Raw genomic sequence first — 24,067 nt, 5'->3', positions numbered from 1 at the left:
GATTTTATTTCCTGTGACCCTTTATCTCTGTGTGACCTTAAAGCTGAACTTCACCCATAAACATGATTTAAGCGCTTTCTAGTGTGAATTTTTTTTTTTTTTCTTCCTTTACCTTAGTGCAGTCCTCCTTCACTTGCCTCATCCTTCGAGTTTGCTTTTAAATATCCTTATTTCTTCTGTCTAACTCCATACAGTAATGCAAGGATTTCTCTGTGGTGTGGAGTGTTGTGCTCGCCCCCTCCCTTGGACTACAGGAGATTCGGGATGCCCACTAACACACAGCTTCTTTCTCTATCTGCAATGTAGAGAGCGTTCCTGACTCTCCTGTAGTCCAAGGGAGGGGGTGAGCACGACACTCCACACCAGGGAGAAAGCCTTGCATTACTGTGTGGAGTTGGACAGAAGAACAGGAAGTGAGGATTTCTCACAAGAAATCGGGACATTTAAAAGCAAAATCGAAGGATGAGATAAGTGAAGGAGGACTGCGCTACGGTAAAGGAAGCTATTTAGGGTAAAAAAATGTACCTTTACAACCCCTTTTAAGGCCTGTACATGTCTTTACGGAGCTGTGAATTTTTTTTTTTTTAATTGATTTTCTACACGTAAACTTTGGATCTTCAGCATGTTTGAAGTGCGGTCATCCATCCTTTCACTAATATTTTGGCTAGGAACCGGACAATTGCCTACAGTTGGAGTTAAAGCGGGAGTTCACCCGAAATTTTTTTTTTTTAACCTTCGATTGATGCCGTACTTACCGTTTTAGAGATGCATCTTCTCCGCCGCTTCCGGTATGGTCTTCGGGACTGGGCGTTCCTACTTGATTGACAGGCTTCCGACGGTCGCATCTATCGCGTCACGAGTAGCCGAACGTCAGTGCGGCTCTATACGGCGCCTGCGCACCGACGTTCGGCTACTTTCGGAAAATCGTGACGCGATAGATGCGACCGTCGGAAGCCTGTCAATCAAGTAGGAACACCCATACCCAGAAGCGGCGGAGAAGATGCATCTCTAAAACGGTAAGTACGGCTTCGATTTTAAAAAAACTACCCGATTCCCCTTGACAAAATGAGCATCAATCTAAGGTTAAAAATTAACTTTTCGGGTGAACCTCCACTTTAAGTTTGGGGCTAGTGTGGACGGACCAGCCTGGAGTGATGAAGATGCCACATTTGGATGTATTCCATTATCTCAGCTCGCATCATAGAGCTGTGGGATTAGTACACTCTCTTCTATACCTTTCCTCCTCTTAAGCTTTTACCTAATTTATTTTAAAGTATTGAATGTGAGACTTATCTGTAGAATGACTGCAGTGCTCTCGGAGTGTAGTACGCCAAACTTGTTTAACGCTCATAGGCAGCTCACAACAAGATTCAATTAAATGCATAATATTCTGACTCCAGATGTAATGACTCTCCCTCCCTGAGACCTCATCTTCATCAGGTAGTGATTTTGCCAAACACTTGGCATCCATGAATATCCTTCTTGCATGCAGAAGTTCGAGGCAAACCATAGAATATGGTAATTGTCCTAGCCACCTTGTGCCTTGCAGAAACACAGAAGCTTGCAAAAAAAAATCACACGGGAGAAATTGCTGAAATTTAATGCTATTAAAACTATTACACCCCCCCCCCCCGGGTGGCAGCATAATGTTAAACAAGTGAAACCTTAAGTGTCTGTTTTTCAACTCCTGGGATATTGCTCTGGTCAGTTAAATGGCAGACAGAGGGGGTTGTTAATCAGTTTCAGCTGCTTTGGTGTTAATGAAATTAACAGGTGCACTAGATGGGCAACAAAGACGACCTCCAAAACCGGAATGGTTTTACAGGTGGAGACCACTGACATCTTTTTGTTTCCCTCTACTCATCCCTTCTGACTGTTTTTTTCACTAGTTTTACATTTGGCTAGGGTCAGTGTCTCTACTGGTAGCATGAGGCAATACCTGGAACCTATAGAGATTGCACAGGCAGTTCAACTCCTCCAGGATGGCACATCAATAGGTGCCATTGTCAGGTTTGCTCCCAGCACAGTCAAGAGCATGGAGGAGGTTCCAAAAGATGGAGCAGAGCTGGACAGGGCCATAGTAGGTTCTTAACCCATCACAGGACCGGTATCTACCCCTTTGTGCAAGGAGAACAGGATGAGCACTGCCAGAGCCCTACAAATTGACCTTCAGCAGGCCACTGGTGTGAATGTCTCTGATCAAACAGACTTCATGAGGGTGGCACCATCGGCAGGTCTGCCACTGGTGTCCTGTGTTTTTCACAGATGAGATTTGGCTCACCCTAAGCACATGTGACAGACGTAAAAGGGTCTGGAAAAACCGTAGGGAGGGTTGTGCAGCATGACCAGTTTGGTGGTGGGTCAGTGATGGTCGGGGGAGGCATATCCATTAAGGGATGCACAGACCTCTACAGGCTAGACAATGACACCCTGCCTGCCATTAGGTTTTGAGATGAAATCCTTGGACCCATTGTCAGACCCTACGCTGGTGCAGTGGGTCCTGGGTTTCTCCTGGTGCACGACAATGCCCGGCCTCACGTGGCTGTAGGATGAAGGGATTTAAACCATTCAATGACCCCACGCTCTCCTGACCTAAATCCAATAGAACACATCTGGGATATTGTTTCGGTCCATCCGACACAGTCAGGTTGCACCTCAGTCCTGTTAACGAGGGTTTCACAATATGAGACCATTTTTACAGCTCCCTCGTTCAGAGTGAAGGCATTCTAATACATGAGCTGGTACTGGCTAGATCACCAGATAAAAACAGGGGGAAAAAAAAGCCTAAACAAATTAAGTCACGACATTGTATGGTAAAGTGTAATATTACATTGTTGGTTTTGGTTTATTAAGGATTTAAGGGCCAGAACACTGGGGGGGGGGGGAGGGGTCTCTCTTTCGTTCATTGACGGACACAGCCCTCATTCTTGACCTTAGGGTTATATTGCCACCTTTTTAAGAGTAGGACTAGGCAGAAACAAAAATCTGCACCACCCAGGGGCGGTCCTTACTGGCAGTAACCCCCTACTCTGCTCCAGGCAGCCCAGTTTTTTTTTCTGCCTAGTCTAGGAGAATGACTTGGCTCCCTGCTGGGATCTGTGGTTCCTTTTTGGTTCTTTGCAGATCGTAAAAAAAATACAAAAAATAATCAACTGCTGGGCTGGGTGACAGGCTGGGTACTATAGATCGAGGTAGTCTGCCCAACCTGCACACCGAGCGCGCGCAGACCTGAGCTCCGCGCTGGGTAGGCCGCGACAAGCCCCATCCTGGACCGACAGGCAGGCTAATATGCCCTGTAGGGGCAAATATGACCAGGCTACTGCTGTCTGAGTCAGTGTCACCATGGCTGTCAGCCACGTCGCTTCGGCAGGAGATGGTTCTGTCTTGGGAGTGTGACCCATGGTCCCTGCTGGACGGGTAAGTATGGATTCCATCGGTCCCGTCTGGACACGGTTTTGGAGCAACTGGGTACTCCTTGGGGGCCCGATTCTGGGGTATTACCCACTCTCCCTCTCGCATTATGCTGCCTGGCATTGCTGTGTGGGGCTCCTACCCGTCCCTTGTGGGGTCCCCTCCGGGCAGTCTATGGGCTGTTCCAGCGCGGGGCGTGTAGCTGGCGTCCTCCACCGCGTGTACAGTCGCCATAGCCTTGTGGCCGGGCACTGCGGCCGTTTTCTTGTAGTTTGGGTCTTTTTCCTGGCTTCTGGCTCTATCTGCGGCCATTTTCTTGTAGCCACGGTGGCCATTTTGCCTTGGTTTGGGGGTTTTCTGGCTCAATCTGCTTTTTTTCTTATGGCCGCGTGTGCGGTTTTCTGCTGGGCCTCTAGCGCCGGAAATGATACCTGACGCGAACACGGCTCGTCTTGTGGACCGGCTGGAGGACGGACAGCACAAAGCACTGGTTCCCTGAGTTTAGGTCGGGTGGTAAATACTTCTGGGGTTTTCCCCAGTCTATGGCAGCTAGGGGGGGTTCCCTTCTCCCTATCACTTGTGGGTGTGCGGTCCCTGGGGGTGCCGGGTCGAGCGTGGGACTGTCATGGTGTCTGAGGCACGTGCCCCTCACCCAGACACCCCTGTTTTTTCAGCAGGTCCCTCTGGTTCTGCTGTTCCCCTGGATGCTTTGTCGGCAGTCCTGGAATCCTTTCTCTCCCGGGTTGAGGTGGCGTGCGGGCGTAAGGTGGGTAAACGTCCCCTTCCCCCTCCATCATCTGGGGAGGACTCTGATCCAGAGGCGTGCTCCTCTGTAGCGGGTGGCAACTGTCTGGCGGGCTCAAATGGTACGGGCCTTGATCACTCGGACAGTAAGGAGGAATCCTCCGCATTCATCGCTGCGCATGAAAAAGCACTGGTGGGTGCACTCCTAGCGCCTTAATGCGATACCTTTAAAAATTGAGGATCCGGCGGGGGCGTCTGTCCTTTTTGGGTCTCGTAAGCTGGTCCGCACCGCTAAAGTGTTTATATACCTGTTTTATTTCAATAGGTTTATTTGCAAGGAGTGGGAACGGCCGCAGTGGTCCTTTTCAGTCCCGGTTTTCGGTGTGGTACCCGTTTGAGGAAGGTCTGTTGAAGTGGTGTTCCCCTCCTGTTGTGGATCCCCCTAGTATCTAAATTGAACAAGGCGACCATGATTCCGGTGGAGGAGTCCCCTTCTTTCAAGGACCCTGCTGATAGAAGGGCCGAGGCGGTCGATCGGTCTATGTTTACAATGGCAGATTCGGCCCTTCGCCTGGTGTTAGTCACATCCCTAGTGTCGAAGACTCTTACTGAGTGGGCTCGACAAATCCCGGTCGCCATGGCGACTAGAAATAGCGCCCTGGCGACTTGGCTTGGAAGTTTTTTTTGTGAGCTGGCGCCATCTGGTGGTGAGCCGTTGGTATTACAAGTTATTACCACCAGATGTGTGAGCTGGAGCCATCTGGTGGTGGCCATTGGTATTACAAGTTAAACAGCAATTCTAATGTAATTTTTCACTATTTTCACTGCCATCTTCTTCCCTCTAATTCCCTCTAACACCCAAACATTATATATATATATATATATATATATATATATATATATATATATATATATATATATATATATATATATATATATATATATATATATATATATATATATATATATATAAATTTATTTTTATTTTTTTATCCGAACACCCTAGAGAATAAAATGGCGATCGTTGCAATACTTTCTGTCACGCCGTATTTGCGCAGCGCTCTTGCAAGCGCACTTTTTTGGGAAAAAATTACACTTTTTTTAATAAAAATAAGACCACAGTAAAGTTATCCCCATTTTTTTTTTTTTTTTTTTTTTTTAATATGAACGATAATGTTACGCCGAGTAAATTCATACCCAACATGTCATGCTTCAAAATTGCGTCCGCTCGTGGAATGCCGACAAACTATTACCCTTTAAAATCTTCATAGGCGATGTTTAAAAAAAATCTACAGGTTGCAGGTCTAGGGCTAGAATTATTGCTCTCGCTCTACCAATCGCGGCGATACCTCACGTGTGGTTTGAACACCGTTTATATATGCGGGCACTGCTCACCTATGTGTTCGCTTCTGCGCGCAAGCTCGTCGGGACTGGGTGCGTTTTCTGGCTCCTAACTTTTTTAGCTGGCTCCTAGATTCCAAGCAAATTTGTCAAACCCTGGGCTAAGCTGTTACACCACGAGTTGGGTGATGAGCAGGTTTCTCCAGTCTGTGTGGAACTGGCAGATCAATTGGTGCAAGGGCTCAAGTATGTTTGTGATGCGGCCTTAGACTTGGCCCCGTTACTCTCTAACTCTGTGTCGGCCGTGGTGATTCGCTGGTTGCTTTGGCTTAAGTATTGATCTGTGGACCAAACATCTAAGAAGGCTCTGGCGGATTTGCCCTTGCAGGGTGGGCGACTATTTGGGGCCATGCTGGATGACATTGTAAAGTATTTTACTGGGGGTCTGCAAACTCATTTCATCCAGCTACAAAATGGTTTCTTTCCTGTCTTCCAGACAGATTTTTCCCTCTAATCTTCATCTGCCTCCATCTTGTTGGCAGGCTTTGTTGGGGTTGGTGCAGGACTTGTACCTGTACCAGTGTCAAAGGTTTTGGGGTTTCTACTCCAACCTGTTTTTAGTTCCAAAAAAGGGGGGGGGGGGGTCCGACCGATCCTGTATCTCAAGGCTCTCAATTGTTTTAAGAGGGTACGGAGGTTCAGGATGGGGATTTCCTGGCCTCCCTGGACATCAAGGCTGCGTACTTGCATGTCCCCATCTGTGTCTGGCACCAGCGCTTCCTGCGCTTTGCGGTCGGGGACCCATACTATTAATTTGTTGCTCTCCCCTTTGGCCTGGCCTCGGCTCCCCGGGTCTTCACCAAGGTGTTGCCACTGGTTCTGGCTAGGGTTGTCCCGATACTAGTATCGGGACCGATTCCGAGTATTTGCGGGAGTACTCGTACTCCCGCAAATACCCCCGATACCCAAATAGAATACTTCCCCCTCCGCGACGCCGCATCCCGCCGCATCCCCGCTGCCGCCGACTGTGTCATACGCCGGGAACATTACAGCTTTCAATAGCTGTAATGATTGGCGCCGCGCATAGACACTCCCCCTCGCTCGGGTGAACTGTCCAATCCCGAGCGAGGGGGAGTGTCTATACGCAGCGCCAATCATTACAGCGATTCAAAGTTGTAATGTTCCCGGCGTATGACACAGTCGGCGGCAGCGGGGATGCAGGTAAGTGGGACATGGCTGCATGGGAGGAGACGCTGGATACATCGGGGGGAGACGCTGGATACATCGGGGGGAGACGCTGGATACATCGGGGGGAGACGCTGGATACATCGGGGGGAGACGCTGGATACATCGGGGGGAGACGCTGGATACATCGGGGGGAGACGCTGGATACATCGGGGGGAGACGCTGGATACATCGGGGGGAGACGCTGGATACATCGGGGGGAGACGCTGGATACATCGGGGGGAGACGCTGGATACATCGGGGGGGAGACGCTGGATGGGGGGAGACGCTGGATGGGGGGAGACGCTGGATGGGGGCAGACGCTGGATGGGGGGAGACGCTGGATGGGGGGAGACGCTGGATGGGGGGAGACGCTGGATGGGGGGAGACGCTGGATGGGGGGGAGACGCTGGATGGGGGGGAGACGCTGGATGGGGGGGAGACGCTGGATACATGGGGGGGGGGAGACGCTGGATACATGGGGGGAGACGCTGGATACATGGGGGGGGGGGAGACGCTGGATACATGGGGGGGGGGGAGACGCTGGATACATGGGGGGGGGGGAGACGCTGGATACATGGGGGGGGGGGAGACGCTGGATACATGGGGGGGGGGGAGACGCTGGATACATGGGGGGGGGGAGACGCTGGATACATGGGGGGGGGGGAGACGCTGGATACATGGGGGGGGGGGGGGAGACGCTGGATACATGGGGGGGGGGAAGACGCTGGATACATGGGGGGGGGGAGACGCTGGATACATGGGGGGGGGGGAGACGCTGGATACATGGGGGGGGGGGGGGGAGACGCTGGATACATGGGGGGGAGACGCTGGATACATGGGGGGGGGGGGACGACGCTGGATACATGGGGGGGGGGGGGAGACGCTGGATACATGGGGGGGGGGGGGAGACGCTGGATACATGGGGGGGGAGACGCTGGATACATGGGGGGGGGGAGACGCTGGATACATGGGGGGGGGGAGACAATGGCTGCATGGGGGGGGGGAGACAATGGCTGCATGGGGGGAGACAATGGCTGCGTGGGGGGAGATGCTGGATGGGGGGAGACATGGCTGCATGGGGGGTGACAATGGCTGCATGGGGGTTGACAATGGCTGCATGGGGGAATACATTGCTGGATGGGGGGTGACAATGGCTGGATGGGGGGATACATTGCTGCATGGGGGGAGACAATGGCTGCATATGTGGGGGGACATCGCTGCATTTGGGGACACATTTAAAAAAAAAGTATCGGTATTCGGTATCGGCGACTACTTGAAAAAAAGTATCTGTACTTGTACTCAGTCCTAAAAAAGTGGTATCGGGACAACCCTAGTTCTGGCATTGCTGAAACAGTGGGGGATCGCGATCGTGGGCTACCTGGATGATCTTCTCCTGCGAGCGGTGTCGGAACTGTGGGAACAATGTGGCAATTGTCATGCAAGCTTTGCATGAGTTCGGCTCGAAGTCCGTGTTGCTCCCGACCCAACGCCTGGAAAACTTGGGATTGATTCTGGACTCTGCGAGGGTTTTTCTTCTGCCAGTCAAGCTTCAGACCATTCACTCTGCAGTGCGGTTGCTGCTGTCCTGCAAGTGGTCTTCTCTACGCTTCTGCATGCGAGTTCTGGACATCATGGTGTTACCGTGAGGTGGTACCGTATGTCCAGTCTCATACTCAGGGCTTGCAGAGGGAGATCTTATCCCAATGGGACAAATCTCCAGTATCTCTGGATTGCCAGATCCGCGTGGGCCATCTGACCAGGGCCTCGCTTCTTTAGTGGCTACGGTCCGGAAAGTCGTTTCTTCCTCTCCAGTGCACATGATCACGACGGATGGCAGTCTGGCCCAGGGCCGCTGGACGTCGGAAGAGTCTCATTTATCGATCAACGTCCTGGAGATCAGATTGTGTGTGTGTGTGTGTGTGTGTGTGTGTGTGTGTGTGTGTGTCTCTCTCTCCAGTTGGACGCAGATTCTGCGCGGTCAACTGGTCATAATCCAGTCGCACAACACCACGGCGGTGGCTTGCGTCAACCACCGGGGGGGAGACGAGGAGCTCTTCAGTGGCACTGGAGGTCTCTTACATTCTGCGATGGGCGGGACTTCACGTCCCGGGTGTAGAAAGCTGGCAGGCGGACTACCTCAGCCGGGAGTTGCTGGATCAGGGGGAGTGGTCGCTGCATCCGGAGGTGTTTCGTCTGATTTGCCTGCAGTGGGGCACGCCGGATATGGATCTTCTGGCCTCTCGACTTAATCGGAAGGTGCAGAGATTTGTGGCCAGAACCAGGGATTCCTTGGCGGCCGCGCTGGTGGCACAGTGGGGGCATTATCGGCTTTTTTTTTTTTTTTTTTTTGCCTTTCCTCCTCTCGAGGTCCTCCCTCGTCTGCGCAGGGTAAAGGCTGAGGGGATACCGGTCATTCTAATCACTCTGGATTAGCCTTGGCGTCCATGGTACGCCGACCTGGTATGAATGGTGGCGGACGCTCCCTGGCGACTGCCAGTACGGGAGGACCTCCTGTCTCAGGGACCGATCTTCCACCCTGCTTTACCATCAATGGCTTTGACGGCATGGCTTTTGAGAGCCAGGTGCTGAGACCAGGGTTGCTGGCTTCTGTGATTCCCACTATGCTGAAGGTGTGGAAGTCAACTTTGCAGATTTATCATCGCACCTGGAAGGCATGCATAGCTTTGTGCGAGGCTGTGGGATGGCATCCGCGTTCCTATTCGGTGTCTGAACTCTAGACGTTCCTGCAGCGTGGGGTTGATCAGAAGCTGGCTTTAAGCTATCGGGGGGGGGGGGGGGGGGGAGAATATCGGCACTAGCTTTTTTTTATTTATTTTTTCTGCCGCCATTGGCTACTTACTCGTTGGTGCGTACTTTTGTTCAAGGGGTTTGGCACGTGGCTCCCTCAGTACGCTCCCCGGTATGTAAATTTGGTGCTCTCGGTACTTCAGAAGCCGCCGTTTGAGAACATTAGGGAGTTGTTTTTCTGGTAGCTATTTCGTCCGCTCTTCGAGTTTCTGAGCTTGCAAGTCTCCTTATTTTGGTTCTCCACAAGGATAAGGTGGTGCTGCGGCCGCATGCCACATTTCTACCTAAGGTGGTATCTGACTTTCATCTAAACAAGGACATTGTCCTTTCCTCCTTGTGTCCTCAACCGTCTCATCCCAAGGAGGTCACCTTGCATTCTTTAGATGTGGTTCGGGCTCTCCGGGTGTATCCATCGGTTACGGCTTACTTTAGGAAGGCAGATTCCCTGTTTGAATGTGGTTGGTCCGAGGAAGGGCCCGGCGGCTTCTTCGGACACCATTTCTTGTTGGATCTGACAGACTATTGTTCAGGCCTATGCCATTAGGGGGCTGGTCCCCCCCCCCTTTCCCGTCATGGCGCATTCTACCAGGCCGGTTTGTGCTTCCTGGGCTTTCTGGCATCAAGCGTCTGTTTCTCAGGTCGTTTGTACACACTTTCACCAAGTTTTACAGGGTATATGTTTCTTTATCGTACATCACGGGACACAGAGCAGCATATTCATTACTATGTGGGTTATATGGAGTACCTTCAGGTGATGGACACTGGCAATCTCAAACAGGAAATGCCCCTCCCTATATAACCCCCTCCCATAGGAGGAGTACCTCAGTTTTTACGCCAGTGTCTTAGGTGTTGGAATCAGACAATGCCACGGCCGTGGCATACATAAATCACCAAGGGGGAACCAAGAGTCAAGCCGCTCAGAGAGAGGTGAGCTTGATTCTCCTATGGGCAGAGGCTCATGTGCCCTGCATATCGGCAATATTCATTCCAGGAGTGGACAATCTTCAGGCGGACTTCTTAAGTCGCCAGACTCTGTTGCCGGGGGAATGGTCTCTACATCCACAGATCTTTCAAGCACTCTGCCAAAGATGGGGAGTGCCGGACGTGGATGTCATGGCATCGAGACTCAACAAGAAGCTAGACAGGTTCATATCCCGCTCAAGGGATCCGATGGCCTGCGGAACCGATGCGCTGGTTTTCCCTTGGCATCAGTTCAAACTTCTTTATGCTTTTCCCCCGATCCAGTTACTACCCCGCCTGCTGCGCAGGATCAGGGTGGAGCACATACCAGTCATCCTGGTAGCTCCAGCATGGCCCAGAAGGGCATGGTATTCACTAATCCTAAAGATGGTAGTGGGAGACCCTTGGACTCTTCCTCTACGGCCAGACCTGCTATCGCAAGGTCCGATCCTCCACCCTGCCTTACGGCATCTAAATTTGACGGCCTGGAAGCTGAATCCCTGATTCTCAGGGGTAGAGGTCTGTCTCAGAAAGTAATCTCTACCCTAATCAGAGCCAGGAAACCGGTCTCTAGGGTGATTTATTACAGGGTCTGGAAGGCCTATGTAGGCTGGTGAGTCCAAGCGATGGCTTTCTCGCAAATTTACCATCGATAGAGTATTAAGTTTTCTCCAGCTAGGAGTGGATAAAGGACTGGCATTAAGCACAATCAAAGGACAGATTTCGGCTTTGTCAGTGTGGTTTCAGCGAACGCTGGCCACCCACTCGCTAGTTAAGACCTTCATTCAGGGGGTCTTGCGTATTAATTCTCCAGTTAAATCCCCGCTTTGTCCGTGGGATTTAAATCTTGTTCTGTCAAGTTTACAGAAACAACCTTTTGAGCCGTTGGCTGAAATTCCTTTGGTTTTACTGACAAGGAAGTTAGTATTTTTGGTCGCCATGGTTTCCGCCAGAAGAGTGTCGGAACTGGCCGCTTATCCTGTAAGGAACCATATCTTATTTTTCATAAGGACAAGGTCGTTCTCCGCCCTCATCCTTCCTTCCTACCAAAGGTTATATCCAGTTTTCATCTAAACCAGGATTTGGTATTACCATCCTTCTTTCCTAAACCTACTTCCAGAAAGGAAGGGTTGCTGCATACCTTGGATATTGTCAGGGCCATAAAGGCCTATCTTAAAGCTACAGAGAAGATCCGGAAAACAGATGTGTTGTTCATTTTACCGGATGGGCCCAAGAAGGGGCAGGCAGCTGCAAAGTCCACCATCTCTAGATGGATTAAGCAGTTAATCACTCAGGCTTACGGCTTGAAAGGGTTGCCTCCTCCGTTATCATTAAAGGCTCATTCTACTAGGGCCATGGGCGCCTCCTGGGCAGCACACCACCAGATCCCTATGGCTCAAGTTTGCAAGGCGGCAACCTGGTCTTCTGTCCACACGTTTACAAAATTCTACCAGTTGGACGTAAGAAGGAATACTGATACAGCCTTTGGGCAGGCAGTACTGCAGGCTGCAGTTTGAGACCCTCGGATTCCGGGGGCTCCCTTTTGAGTTAAATTTAATATTTAAAATTATTTTTCTCAACTAAGTTGGATTTATTATGATTTGAGTATACCTCTAAATTAAATCCTTTTGTCTTGGAGATGTTCTCCCTCCCCTCATTGTAAGCATTGCTTTGGGACATCCCACATAGTAATGAATATGCTGCTCTGTGTCCCGTGATGTACGATAAAGAAAAAGGGATTTTTAATACAGCTTACCTGTAAAATCCTTTTCTTGGAGTACATCACGGGACACAGAGCTCCCAGCCCTCTTTTGGGGACCATTTTGGGAGGCATACTGCTTGCTACAAAACTGAGGTACTCCTCCTATGGGAGGGGGTTATATAGGGAGGGGCATTTCCTGTTTGAGATTGCCAGTGTCCATCACCTGAAGGTACTCCATATAACCCACATAGTAATGAATATGCTGCTCTGTGTCCCGTGATGTACTCCAAGAAAAGGATTTTACAGGTAAGCTGTATTAAAAATCCCTTTTTTGGCATCTTCGGATGTGTCTTTCGGCCGCAAAGTTTTGCAGGCGACCATCTGAGGTTTTGGCTCCCTGTACAGGGGGGTTTTGTTTTGGGTAGAGGTTATTTTGTTTTTCTGTGTTCCCACCCCTCGTTCTGTCACTGCTTTGGGACGTCCCTAAGATGAAGAATGAGGGCTGTGTCCATCAATGAGCGAAAGATGATAGGATTTTTTTTACTCGCCATAAAATCCTTTTCTCTGTGTTCATTGACGGACACAGCACCCACCCCTCCTGTGTGTTGTTTTTTTTTTTTTTTTTTTTGTACTGCTTTTTAACGAACTGAGCTGCCTGGAGCAGAGTGGGGGGGTTACTGGCAGTAACAGCGGTGCCGTTTTTTGTGTTTCTGCCTAGTCCTACTCCTAAAGGTGGCGATATAACCCGAAGGTCAAGAATGAGGGGTCCGTCAACTCAGTGTCAGGTGAGTAGAAAAAAATCTATTTTTTCCATCCACGTTTCCCGCACTGTCTTCAATGGTGGTGCCATTTTAATGTTATGTCCCAAACTATGGTGAACGGGAGTGAACCACAACGGCGGTTAGCAAGGATTTCAATGCACGTGTATGTGAGATTTCAGTACTAGGCCTAGGCGTCACTCCAATCATAGAACAGAAGTTTGGGGGGTCACTACATCATCTCTCACATATATGAATGCGTTGAGCTTCTAAGGGCGGTTGTATTACAACATGCGTCCAACCCCTAGCGTTAAAAGATTCCAATGCATGTGAAGATTCCAATGCACTTCTGTATGCAAGTGATTATGAGTATCGGACCCCAGGCATCACTCCAATTAGGGAACAAGAGTTTGGGGGTTCTCTACATCATATCACTTTAACATAAAGAATGCATTAGGTCACTAAGGGAGCAGGTATGAAATACCTTCAAATCCTAACATAGAAAGTTAAGGCGAACATGTTCAGTAACTTAGGACATGGACCCATAAACAAGTAACAACTTGCGTCAAGCACGTAGTAATTAAGCAAGGTGTAGGAAACTGCTAGTTGCGTAAGAGAGGCAATTGTAGCTCAGGTAATTTGAGAGTGCATGTCCCTTTTTAAGATACTCCACAACAAGTAGCCGAGAACACAACAGACAATCTCAAGCAGTATGCTAGTACTTAATAAGCCAGAGTTCAATACAGCAACTGATTAGGAGCAATATATGTAGTAGATGATTCTAAAGGCACTACAAGTGAAACAATGGCCACTTATCCGTTTGCAGAGGATGAGTCTTGTAGTTTAGCAGCAATGGAGTTCCGTAGTTTAGGGATTCTTCTATAGAGGGTCTCCTGGTGGGGGATATCTTGTGGTGTTCGCAGCAACTCTTGTGAGGTTGACAGCGCAGATCCAGGCAAGGAATGGTTTCCCATTTAGGAAGAGTTAGGCCTTGTACACACGATAGGATAGCCAGAGGACAACGGTCTGAAGGACCGTTGTCTTAGGTTAACCTATGAAGCTGACTGATGGTTCGTCGTGCGTATCAGTTAAAAAAACGATTGTGTCAGAACGCGGTGATGTAAAACACGACGACGTTTGAAAAAAAAAACAAAGTTCAATGCTTCCAAGCATGCGTCGACTTGATTCTGAGCATGTGTGGGTTTTTAACCGATGCTTTTGCATACTAAAGATCGGTTTTGACCTGTCTATCGGTTACATTTTTAAAGCAAGTTCTCATTTTTTTTTAACCTAAGGTTAACTAACCTATGGGGCCTACACATGATCGGTTCGGACTGATAAACGGTCCTTCAGACCGTTGTTCTCTGGCTATCCTATCGGGTGTACAAGGCCTAATAGCTCTGGCTACGGCTGACCATAATAGAACAGTGTTTGAATGTAACCTGAATGTCTTTATAGGCAGGAGACAGGTGCAGTGCATAAGCACCGATTCCAGACGGCGGTGCGGCGCACTTCCGCGGTCCAAGCTAGAACGCACGCGGCGCCGGGCGATGACATCCTCATGCAGTCGTGGCATGCGTTCCAGCGTGGAACGCATTACGGCGCTGGGAGCGCCTGTTGCATATTAACGGCACCTTAATGCAAATGCAGTGCATTTGCAGGTGCCAAGTTACATGGTATGGGACTTTTTTTTTTTTTTTTCTTTCTATGTTTCAGTGCAATTTGCAGTCTGTTCAAGTTTAATGCAAAATCACACCGCGTGGTTTGAACCTGCACATTCCAGTGCGATCCTGGTGTAAACCAGCTCTGTGTATAACCATTTCAAACAGGAGCTTGAAGGCCCTGTTCACATTGTGTAGTGGAAACATACATTCCCACGCATACATTTTTTATTTTTGCCATGATTTAAACCTGTTTCTCCCATGTTGCGCATAGGGCAGCCCAATCACTTGAGCTGTACAGTGTATTTTTGACATGCCAAAGAGGTGCAAGAACCACATTTTGGCTCTGAGCCAGGTGCTTTTTATTATGCAACAGTTGTGCTAAAATCGCACCACGTTTGGGATGCCATTAAGAAGGAATGGCACCAAACGCACATTGTGTGTCTTGCTGTGATTTTCGTGCAATTCTGCTATTTTCAAATCACACTGTTTAGAAGATAATTACAATAATGACAGGCGCTATTTGTGAATGGCATAATTGGGGTTAATGCCATATTCCCGTGGATCTGCCGGTCCTGCGCATGTGACCTCATCGCTGCTCCGGCCAATCACAGTGCGAGAGCGGCGATAACAGGAAGAAGCTGCGGGGGGACATGGCATGCTAGCACATTATGCCTTTCTCTTGCAGGTGTTTTTTTTCTGGCATTATTTGAAGAGGGTCTACTGCCTCTTTAATGCCTGTTACGTTTCACCCCAGAAGACCTATTAGCACGGGAAGTGACTGTTTTAAGCAATCCCAATAGGTCAGTTCCTCAGAATCAGGAGGAACTGTACTGTACCAGAGCCATTTAGAAAAGAAGTAGATTCCTGTTCTATGCAATTTTTTTAGGAAAAGTAGATACCCCCATAAGACCCTGAGAAGGGCTAAGAAAAGGCCCTCTAACATCGAGAGAGCAACTCCTGCAAGTGGGTGATGCACAAAGAGGCAATGAAGCCAACATAAATGACCAAATCGGATAGATCACCAAATTTGGAGAACGATCAGAAGTGTTTGAATAAATACTGGCATATACTAGCTTCCAGCCTTCAACTTGCCAGGATAGTGGGTCCACACCCTCGGATGGTGGTAAGAGGGGCTATTGACCTTAAAGGCCCCCCCTCCTTCCAAGGATTTGAAACAATGGGGATGTATGCCTGCTGAGATTGTGTTTTTTTTTTCTTCTTTTTTTCAATGATTGGGCAGATGCTTCAAATGTAGAAGCAACTAAAACCTATGAAATCAAAAGCTTAAAGGGGTTGTAAAGGTTGTTTTTTTTTTTTTTTTTTTTTTTTTTTTTTTTTTCTAAATTTAATCTAGTGCATTGTTGGTTCATGAACCCTTTCCTTTGTTTTCCCTTCTAATGCTGCTAATCATTTTTCAGCATGTAAAAAACTACTTTTTTTTGTTTTTTAAAATGATCGTGTGTGGGCTTCACATAATTTTTTCGGTTTCTGAAAAACTACAACATTTTTTTTGAACATGCTGCATTTTTTAACGACGTTTTAAACTATGTAGTTTTTCGGGTTGTAAAAAATGATCGTGTGTGGGCTTAAACGACGTTCAAAACCCGCGCATGCTCAGAAGCAAGTTATGGGACGGGAGCGCTCGTTCTGGTAAAATTACTGTTCGTAATGGAGTAAGCACAGTCATCACGCTGTAACAGACAAGCGCGAATCGTCTTTTACTAACACAAAATCAGCCCAAAGGGTGGCGCTGTTTAATGGAACTTCCCCTTTATAGTGCCGTTGTACGTCACCGCGCTTTGCTAGAGCATTTTTTTTAAACGATCGTGTGTGGGCAATGTCGTTTTAATGCTGAAGTTGGAAAAAACGTTGTTTTTTTTCAAGAGGCTGAAAAACATTGTTTTTCACAAGCCGAAAATTGATAGTGTTTTTTTTTTGTCGTCTTTGTCTGAATTTCTCACTTCCTGTTCCTCCTCGGTAAGCTGTTCTGGCTGACTAACCCCCAGCCAGATTATGGGGGCAAGCTTACTGAGCAGAAACGGGAAGTGAGAAATTCAGACAAAGACAAAAAACATTTAGAAAAAAAACGATCTTTTACAACCCCCTTAATCAACTGTTCAATGGACAAAGTCATATACATGCTTTAGTGTCCTCATAAATCATACAGTCGTAAAACTAAGAGTACGTTTTGGAGAGCACATTTGCTCAATCAGAAAAGGGAGGGGGGACCTGAAAGTGAATCTGACTAAAAACTAAACCCCATGGTGCAGCACTTCAGTGAGGACCGCAACAGGAAAATGGAGGGCCTAAAGGTAAAAGGCATAATGTCCCTGAAACTCCAAAAAGGAGAGGCGACTGACAGAATCCTACAACAGTTTGAAAAGAGATGGATCTTCGCATAGGGTACTTTCCTCCCAAATGGTATGAACCATGAACTAAACTTCCAAGTATTTCTGGATGAATAAACATCTTCTCGATCTCTAGACCTTTAAAAGTTTTCTTTTTGAAAGGGCCTTGCCGTTAATGGAAAATATGCCAAATGTCTATAGCGCCTCAGTGAACCCCAATATTATGACTAATCTAAACAATCCCCCCCCCCCTGCTTCAGAAAAAAACAAAACAAACACTGGATGTCAATACCACACCTGGTTCGAACACAGGTTTTACGATTTGTATGTAGTTTAACAGATATTAAAAGAAAGTCTTGATGTATTTCACACAGAGTATGTTACTCCTGAGAACAAATAAATATAAACATGGCTGTGAGCTGAATGAACAAATAACCAAACTAGAAACTGTAAGGAAATGCCTATCTCCATTCAATCATGGTGCAGCTATTACCCAAATTCTACAGCAATCTTAAAGCTGAATTAAAATACAACACTATTTAGTTTTTTTTTTTATATATCTCATAACTTAACATACCCTGGCAGAATTTGATTTCTTGGCCATTTTTGAGAGAATATGAACAATACAAAGACATTTCTTTCACTCATTGATAATAACCATCAACTGTGTTTTTACTCTTAAATCATGATGACAACAGAAACTACTAAATTGACCCTGATCAAAAGTTTACATACCCTGGGGTCTTTGGCCTGATAAGATGCACACAAGTTGACACACAGGGGTTTGAATGGCTATTAAAATGTAACAATCCTTACCTGTGATCTGTATTCTTGTAATTTGTGTGTCTCCTTTGCATTTTTCATCCAGTGCTGTACTGATGTTTCTGAGTCATGGGGAAAGCAAAATAATTGTCCAAGGGTCTGTGGAAAAAGGTAGTTGAACTGTATAAAACAGGAAATGGATATAAAAAGGATATCTAAGGAATTGAGAATGCCAAACTCTAATCAAGAAGTGGAAAATGAGAGGTTCTGTTGAAACCAAACCACGGTCATGTAGACCAACTACAATTTTAGCCACAACTGCCAGGAAAAATATTTGGAATGCAAAGAAAAACCCACAAATAACCAGATGAAATACAGGACTCTCTGAAAACTTGGGTGTGGCTGTTTCAAGATGCACAATAAGGAGGCACTTGAAGAAAGATGGACTGCATGGTCGAGTCGCCAGAAGAAAGCCATTACTATGCAAATGCCACAAAGTATCCTGCTTACAATATGCCAAACAGCACAGAAACAAACCTTCTGGCACAAAGTAATTTGGAGTGATGGATCACTGATGTTTTGGGGATGTATGAGATACATTGGCACAGGCAATTTGGTCAAAATTGATGGCAAGATGAATGCAGTATGTTATCAAACAATACTTGTGAAACATTTGCATTCATCAGCCAGAAAGCTGTGCATGGGACATACTTGGACATTCGACCATGACAATGATCCAAAATGCAAGGCCAAGTCGATCTGTTATTGGCTACAGCATAATTAAGTTCTGGAGTGGCCATCTTAGTCTCCTGACTTCAATATCATTGAGCCACTCTGGCGAGATCTCAAATGTGCAGTTCATGCAAGACAGCCCAAGAATTTACAGGAACTGGAGACTTTTTGCCAAGAGGAATGGGCCATCGGATAAGATAAAGAGCCTCATCCACAAATACCACAAAAGACTTCAAGCTGTCATTGATGTTAAACGGGGCAATACACAGTATTAAGAACTGGGGTATGTAAACTTTTGATCAGGGTTTTTTGGGTAGTTTCAGTTGTCGCTTATGATTTTAAAAAGTGTAAACACAGTTGATTTGATAAAAAATGCCTTCAGCCAAACACAAAGCATGAGTGAAATGTTTGTGTCATCATTGAGATCCACAGCTCAAGTGGGAGAATCTGTCCACAGGACAACTATTAGTTATGAACTCCACAAATCTGGCCTTTATGGAAAAGTGGCAAGAAGAAAGCCATAAGAAGTCCCATTTACTGTTTGCGAGAAGCCATGTGGGGGGCACAGAAAACCTGTGGAAGAAGGGGCTCTGGTCAGCTGAGACCAACTTTTTGACTTAAAAACAAAATGCTATGTGTGGTGGAAAACTAACACTGCACATCACCCTGAACACACCATCCCCACTGTGAAACATGGTGGTGGCAATATCGTGTTGTGGGGATGCTTTTCTTCAGCAGGGACAGGGAAGCTGGTTAGAGTTGATGGGAAGATGGGTGGAACCAAATACAGGGCAATCTTGGAATAAAACCTGTTGGTCTGCAAAAAAACTTGAGACTGGGACAGAGGTTCACCTTCCAGCAGGACGACGTCCCTAAACATACAGGCAGAGCTACAATGGAATGGTTTAGATCAAAGCATATTCATGTGTTAGAATGACCCAGTCAAAGTCCAGACCTAAATCCAATTGAGAATATGTGTCAAGACTTACATATTTATTTAAAAAAAAAAGAATTAAAACCATTTATCATTTTTTCACTTCACAATTATGTGCCGCTTTTGTTTTTTGGTCTATTACATAAAATACCAATTACAATCAAATGTTTTTAACATGACAAAATGTGGGCAATTTCAAGGGGTATGAATACTTTTTCAAGGCACTGTATCTTCTGAATAATAATCTATTTCATTGTGCAGCTAGCCAATACCACAAACCACCTGTCTGCAAGCCGACACCACAAAGTATATCACTGTTCCAAAATTGGTATGAAAAACACTGTAACACTATAAATGACCACCCAAAAGTGTCAAACTTTTGTGCTCCCATAAGTTAATTTCATGAGAAATGCACACTGCTCTGCCACCTTATCTTGTGATTAATGCGAAGGCAACAACAAAAAGAGATGCATGTTAAAGTCTTTCTTCCATCCTTGTGTACAGGGAATTGCATTTTGAAAGTAAGCATGTGCTGGTAATTTTAGTGGATGCCACTTTTACTACATTGCTAGATTGATCTGTTTTATTTTTTGGCAAAAGACACGTGTAGAAAAGTTGATGATTTAAAATGATGCATAGCACAGTAGAGGTATACGATGCTGAAAAGTGCTGTCAAGTTGCATACAACTTTTTTTATTGTGGATAGTCCTAGCGGTAGTGTGTGTAAAACCCCGCCCCCTTCGTGTGTGCTCAAAAGTTGGGGTCCGTAATAACAGCAGCCTAGGCCAGTCATTCTCAGCAAGGTTTCCTTGAACAGTGGCCTACAATCTCACTGTGCATAGTGGTGGGGCCAAGAGTGGCATTATTCCCACTGATCCATAATTGAAATAGTCCATTCTTTTAACTGACCTCTCACCCGATGTACCCCTCTCATTGAGCATACGGTAAGGGACCACTTCTTCAGTAACCACCAGTGTAAGGGGGCTCTCCTTTACTGAACACTAATGCAAGGAGACATTTCTCCATTGGCTAACAATCTTCAAATTTAAATTTTACTTCAAATAATTTTATTAAGTACACTAGGGGCTGTTAAAGAATGTGGTGCATGCAAAGTTAATAATTTTTTATTATATTGATTTATAAATTAATATCTAAGAGTCTAGGCTTAATAACTGAAATGCAGATAATAATTTTATTTGTATTTATTTTTTCAAAGCAGGGCTTAAATTTATTTCAAGGGTTCCTCTGGGGTTAAAAGGTTGGGAGAGGCCGGTGGGGACATGACTGGTATTTGTGACAGTGAAAGACAGCAGGCTGTGGCAGCAGAAGTTAAGGATCGCGTTTTATGCAATAGCAACTTCTTATTGCAGCGATATGTGCTAATGTAAAACAAACAATTTCCTTTTCCAGAACGCTTACGAACTCCAATTACAGACCGTGCCGATGAAATCGTTCGGAGGCCACAAATGAAATTACATTTCTATGAGAGTGCCACAGAAACAGATGTGGAGCAGTGCCTGTCACAATTCTTGAGACGTGCTGCACTTGGATCTGATGTTCCTGCTGACATTCACAATCGATTTTACATGCTGAAGTCGTTGCTACTTACAACCATTAAAAGACAAATCTCATGAATTTTTCCCATTACTTGGATGCTTAATATGTAACCTCAAGGTTAACAACTTAATCTTATCCTACTGGACTATTCAACAGTTACATTTTAAATGTTTTGTGTGTAGCTGGTTTCCGCACAAATTCTTAGCACTTTATGCATGTAAAAAAAAAATTCTTCCATGAATAGTGTGTGTGTGCTTGCTAAGTGAAAGTTTTTTTTTTTTAATAAACTCCAAGAATTTTTTTTTTTTTTTTTTAAATGATAAAGCAAAAAAGGTTTGCTTACCGCCTGAACCTGTCCATGATTATAATACATTTTATGGACTATATGTAACTTGCCAATATCCTTATGCCATAAAATTATTCAGTGTATTTGTTTTATGGAAAACTTACTAACCTAATTTACAAGTGGCATGGAAGATGTAAATAGTATTGCTGTAAATTATTTTCTAAAGAACGTTTTATATATTTATGGCCAAGTCGCTCACATTTTAAACTTTTACATTTTAAATTGCTTGTTGCTTTTTATTGTAACCTTTGTATTTATTTTACAGGATTGTATAGGCTTTCTCTAAAGGTTATTTGTATATTGGGGAAATGTGATTAGCATTTCTTGATAAGATTATTGGTATAAGCTCAGTTAGTCTTATATTTTAGTCTGTGTTTTTCAAGTATTTGTATTGTGAGGGAGAGAGAATAGCAATGAGTACTGCTTGCCGACCAGCGCATGACAATATACGTCGACAGCAGGGCACGGACAGGCAGAAGTGTGTGTGTGTATGTGTATATATATATATATATATATATATATATACACACACACACGTCCCCCTTAAGAAGCCGGCATTGTGGACGTGCACCTGCCCGCCCAGAGCTCCGTGACTCTGAACGCGGGTCCCGCGGACTCGATGTCTGTGGGCATACTCGCGATCGTGTCACCGTGAGGAAGCAGGGGGAAATGCTTAAAAACCGCAGAGGTGATCAAATACCACCAAAAGATATCTATTTGTGGGGGGGGGGGGGGGGAAAGAACGTCAATTTTGTTTGGGAACCACGTCGCGCAAATGAGCAATTGTCAGTTAAAGCGACGCAGTGCGGAATTGCAAAAAATGGCCTGGTCTTTGACCAGCAAAATGGTCTGGGGCTTAAGTGGTTAATGGGTAAAATATTGAGCTAAATATGTTATTAAATGCTGTCACGCTTACCCCCAAATGCAGGTGGTGAGACACTGTATTCTTCACCTATAGCAGCTCCTGCCGGTACTCTGTCGTCCCCCAGGACTTATACACAATGCTATAGTGTTGGCAGGCATGAACCAAGCCAAGCAAACCAGTACTTGTGGTTAGCAGACAGGCAGAGTGGCTCAATGACAGTCCAGATACAAGGCAAGCAAGGTTCAGAGTAGTCTGTGTCCAATCCATAGTCAAAAGGCAGGCAGAGTTCGAACAACATTCGATATTTGATCCAAGGTCATAAATGGGAATACAAACTGGACAGATGGACTAAATCAGGTTTTGTCTTTAGCCAGAGACTGTCCACATACATCACCGTGCAGTTGGATAGGCAGGGAGACTATATTGCAACTAAAACCAGAATGCTGGAATGAGTCCAGCAGCTATCGAGGATCAGGAGTAATACATGCTCCTGGCAAATGCTATATGTACATATATTTATTGTTATAAGGTGGGGGAAATAGTTATTTGATCCCCTGCAGATTTTGTAAGTTTGCCCACTTACAAAGAAATGAAGGGTCTATAATTTTTATCATAAGTGTATTTTAAATTGTAGAGACAGAATATCAACCAAAAAAAAAAACAACACTATACAAATGTTATAACTTGAGATGCAGTTCAGTGAGTAAAATTAGTATTTGATCCCCTACCAACCAACAATAATTCTGGCTGCCACAGAATTGACAGTAGTCATGTCAGTTCTGAGAAGGCGCTCCTGACGACAATTCATTAAGTGTAGAAAATACATCTGTCCACAGAATATTTCTTCCATCAAGATCATGGGCATGGCCAAAGAGCTGTCAAAGGATGTTAGGGGCAAGATTGTAGACCTGCACAAGGCTGGAATTGGCTACACGAACATCAGCAAGAAGCTTGGTTTCGCCTCATGGGGTAATGATGATCATGAGAAAAGTGAGGGATCAGCCCAGAACTACATGGGAGGAGCTTGTGAATGATTTCAGGGCAGTTGGGACCACAGTCACCAAACAAACCATTAGCAACAATACGCCGCCATGGATTGAAATCTTGCAGCACCCACAAGGTCCCCCTCCTCAGGAAGGCTCATGTACAAGCCTGCCAATGAACATCTAACTGATTCAGAGAAGGATTAGAAAGAAAGAAAGTGCTGTGGGTCAGATGAGACCAAAATTTAGCTCTTTGGCATTAACTCGACTTGCTATGTTTGGAGGAAGAAAAATGCTGACTATGAAACTAAGAACATCATCACTACAGTTAAGCATGGAGGTGGAAACATTATGCTTTTGGTGCCGTTTCTCTGCTTAAGGTACGGGCTGACTTTGCCGCATTGAGGGGCCAGTGGACGGGGCCATGTAATGTAAAATCTTCGATGAGAACCTTCTTCCCTCAGCCAGAATGACAGTGACCCAAAACATACATACTGCCAAGGCAACACAGGAGTGGATCAAGAAGAAGCACATTACTGTCATGGAGTCTCCAGACCCTAATCATTTAGAAAATTTATGGTGGGAGCTGAAACTTCGAGTGCTTGCCAACAAAGGTTTCTCCACCAAGTACCAAGTCATGTTTTGCTTATTATTATTATTATTATTATTATTATTATTATTATTATTGTTAAATACTTATTTTAGTCACTGAACTGCAACTCCACTTATAACATTTTGGATCGTGTTTTTTCAGGATTTTTGGTTGATATTCTGTCTCTGTTATTTAAAATACACCTATGATAAAAAAAAATATAGACCCTTAATCTCTTTTTTTTCCATTTGGCAAACTTCCAAAATCTGCAGGGGATCAAATATTTTATTCCCCCCCACTGTACATAAATTTTAGTTAAATATCAGATCATTA

At 45.8% G+C, this 24,067-nt stretch overlaps 1 protein-coding gene across 2 annotated transcripts in view; it reads left to right on the top strand.

Annotated features, from left to right (window-relative positions):
* SIMC1 (SUMO interacting motifs containing 1) overlaps positions 1-21,519 on the top strand; it is a 126,709-nt gene extending 105,190 nt beyond the window's left edge. The window contains exon 10 of one of the 2 annotated variants that reach the window (XM_040344467.1): positions 20,802-21,519. In XM_040344467.1, the coding sequence (XP_040200401.1) occupies positions 20,802-21,025 (224 nt within the window). In that variant the 3' untranslated portion in view covers positions 21,026-21,519. The remainder of the gene's footprint in view (positions 1-20,801) is intronic. The other variant, XM_040344468.1, reaches the window with a different exon arrangement.
* The last annotated feature ends 2,548 nt before the right edge of the window (positions 21,520-24,067 follow it).

The sequence above is a fragment of the Rana temporaria genome, chromosome 3 (genome assembly GCF_905171775.1).
Source record: "Rana temporaria chromosome 3, aRanTem1.1, whole genome shotgun sequence".
NCBI classification, from domain to species: domain Eukaryota; kingdom Metazoa; phylum Chordata; class Amphibia; order Anura; family Ranidae; genus Rana; species Rana temporaria.
This window is presented reverse-complemented; position numbering and strand designations above follow the sequence as displayed.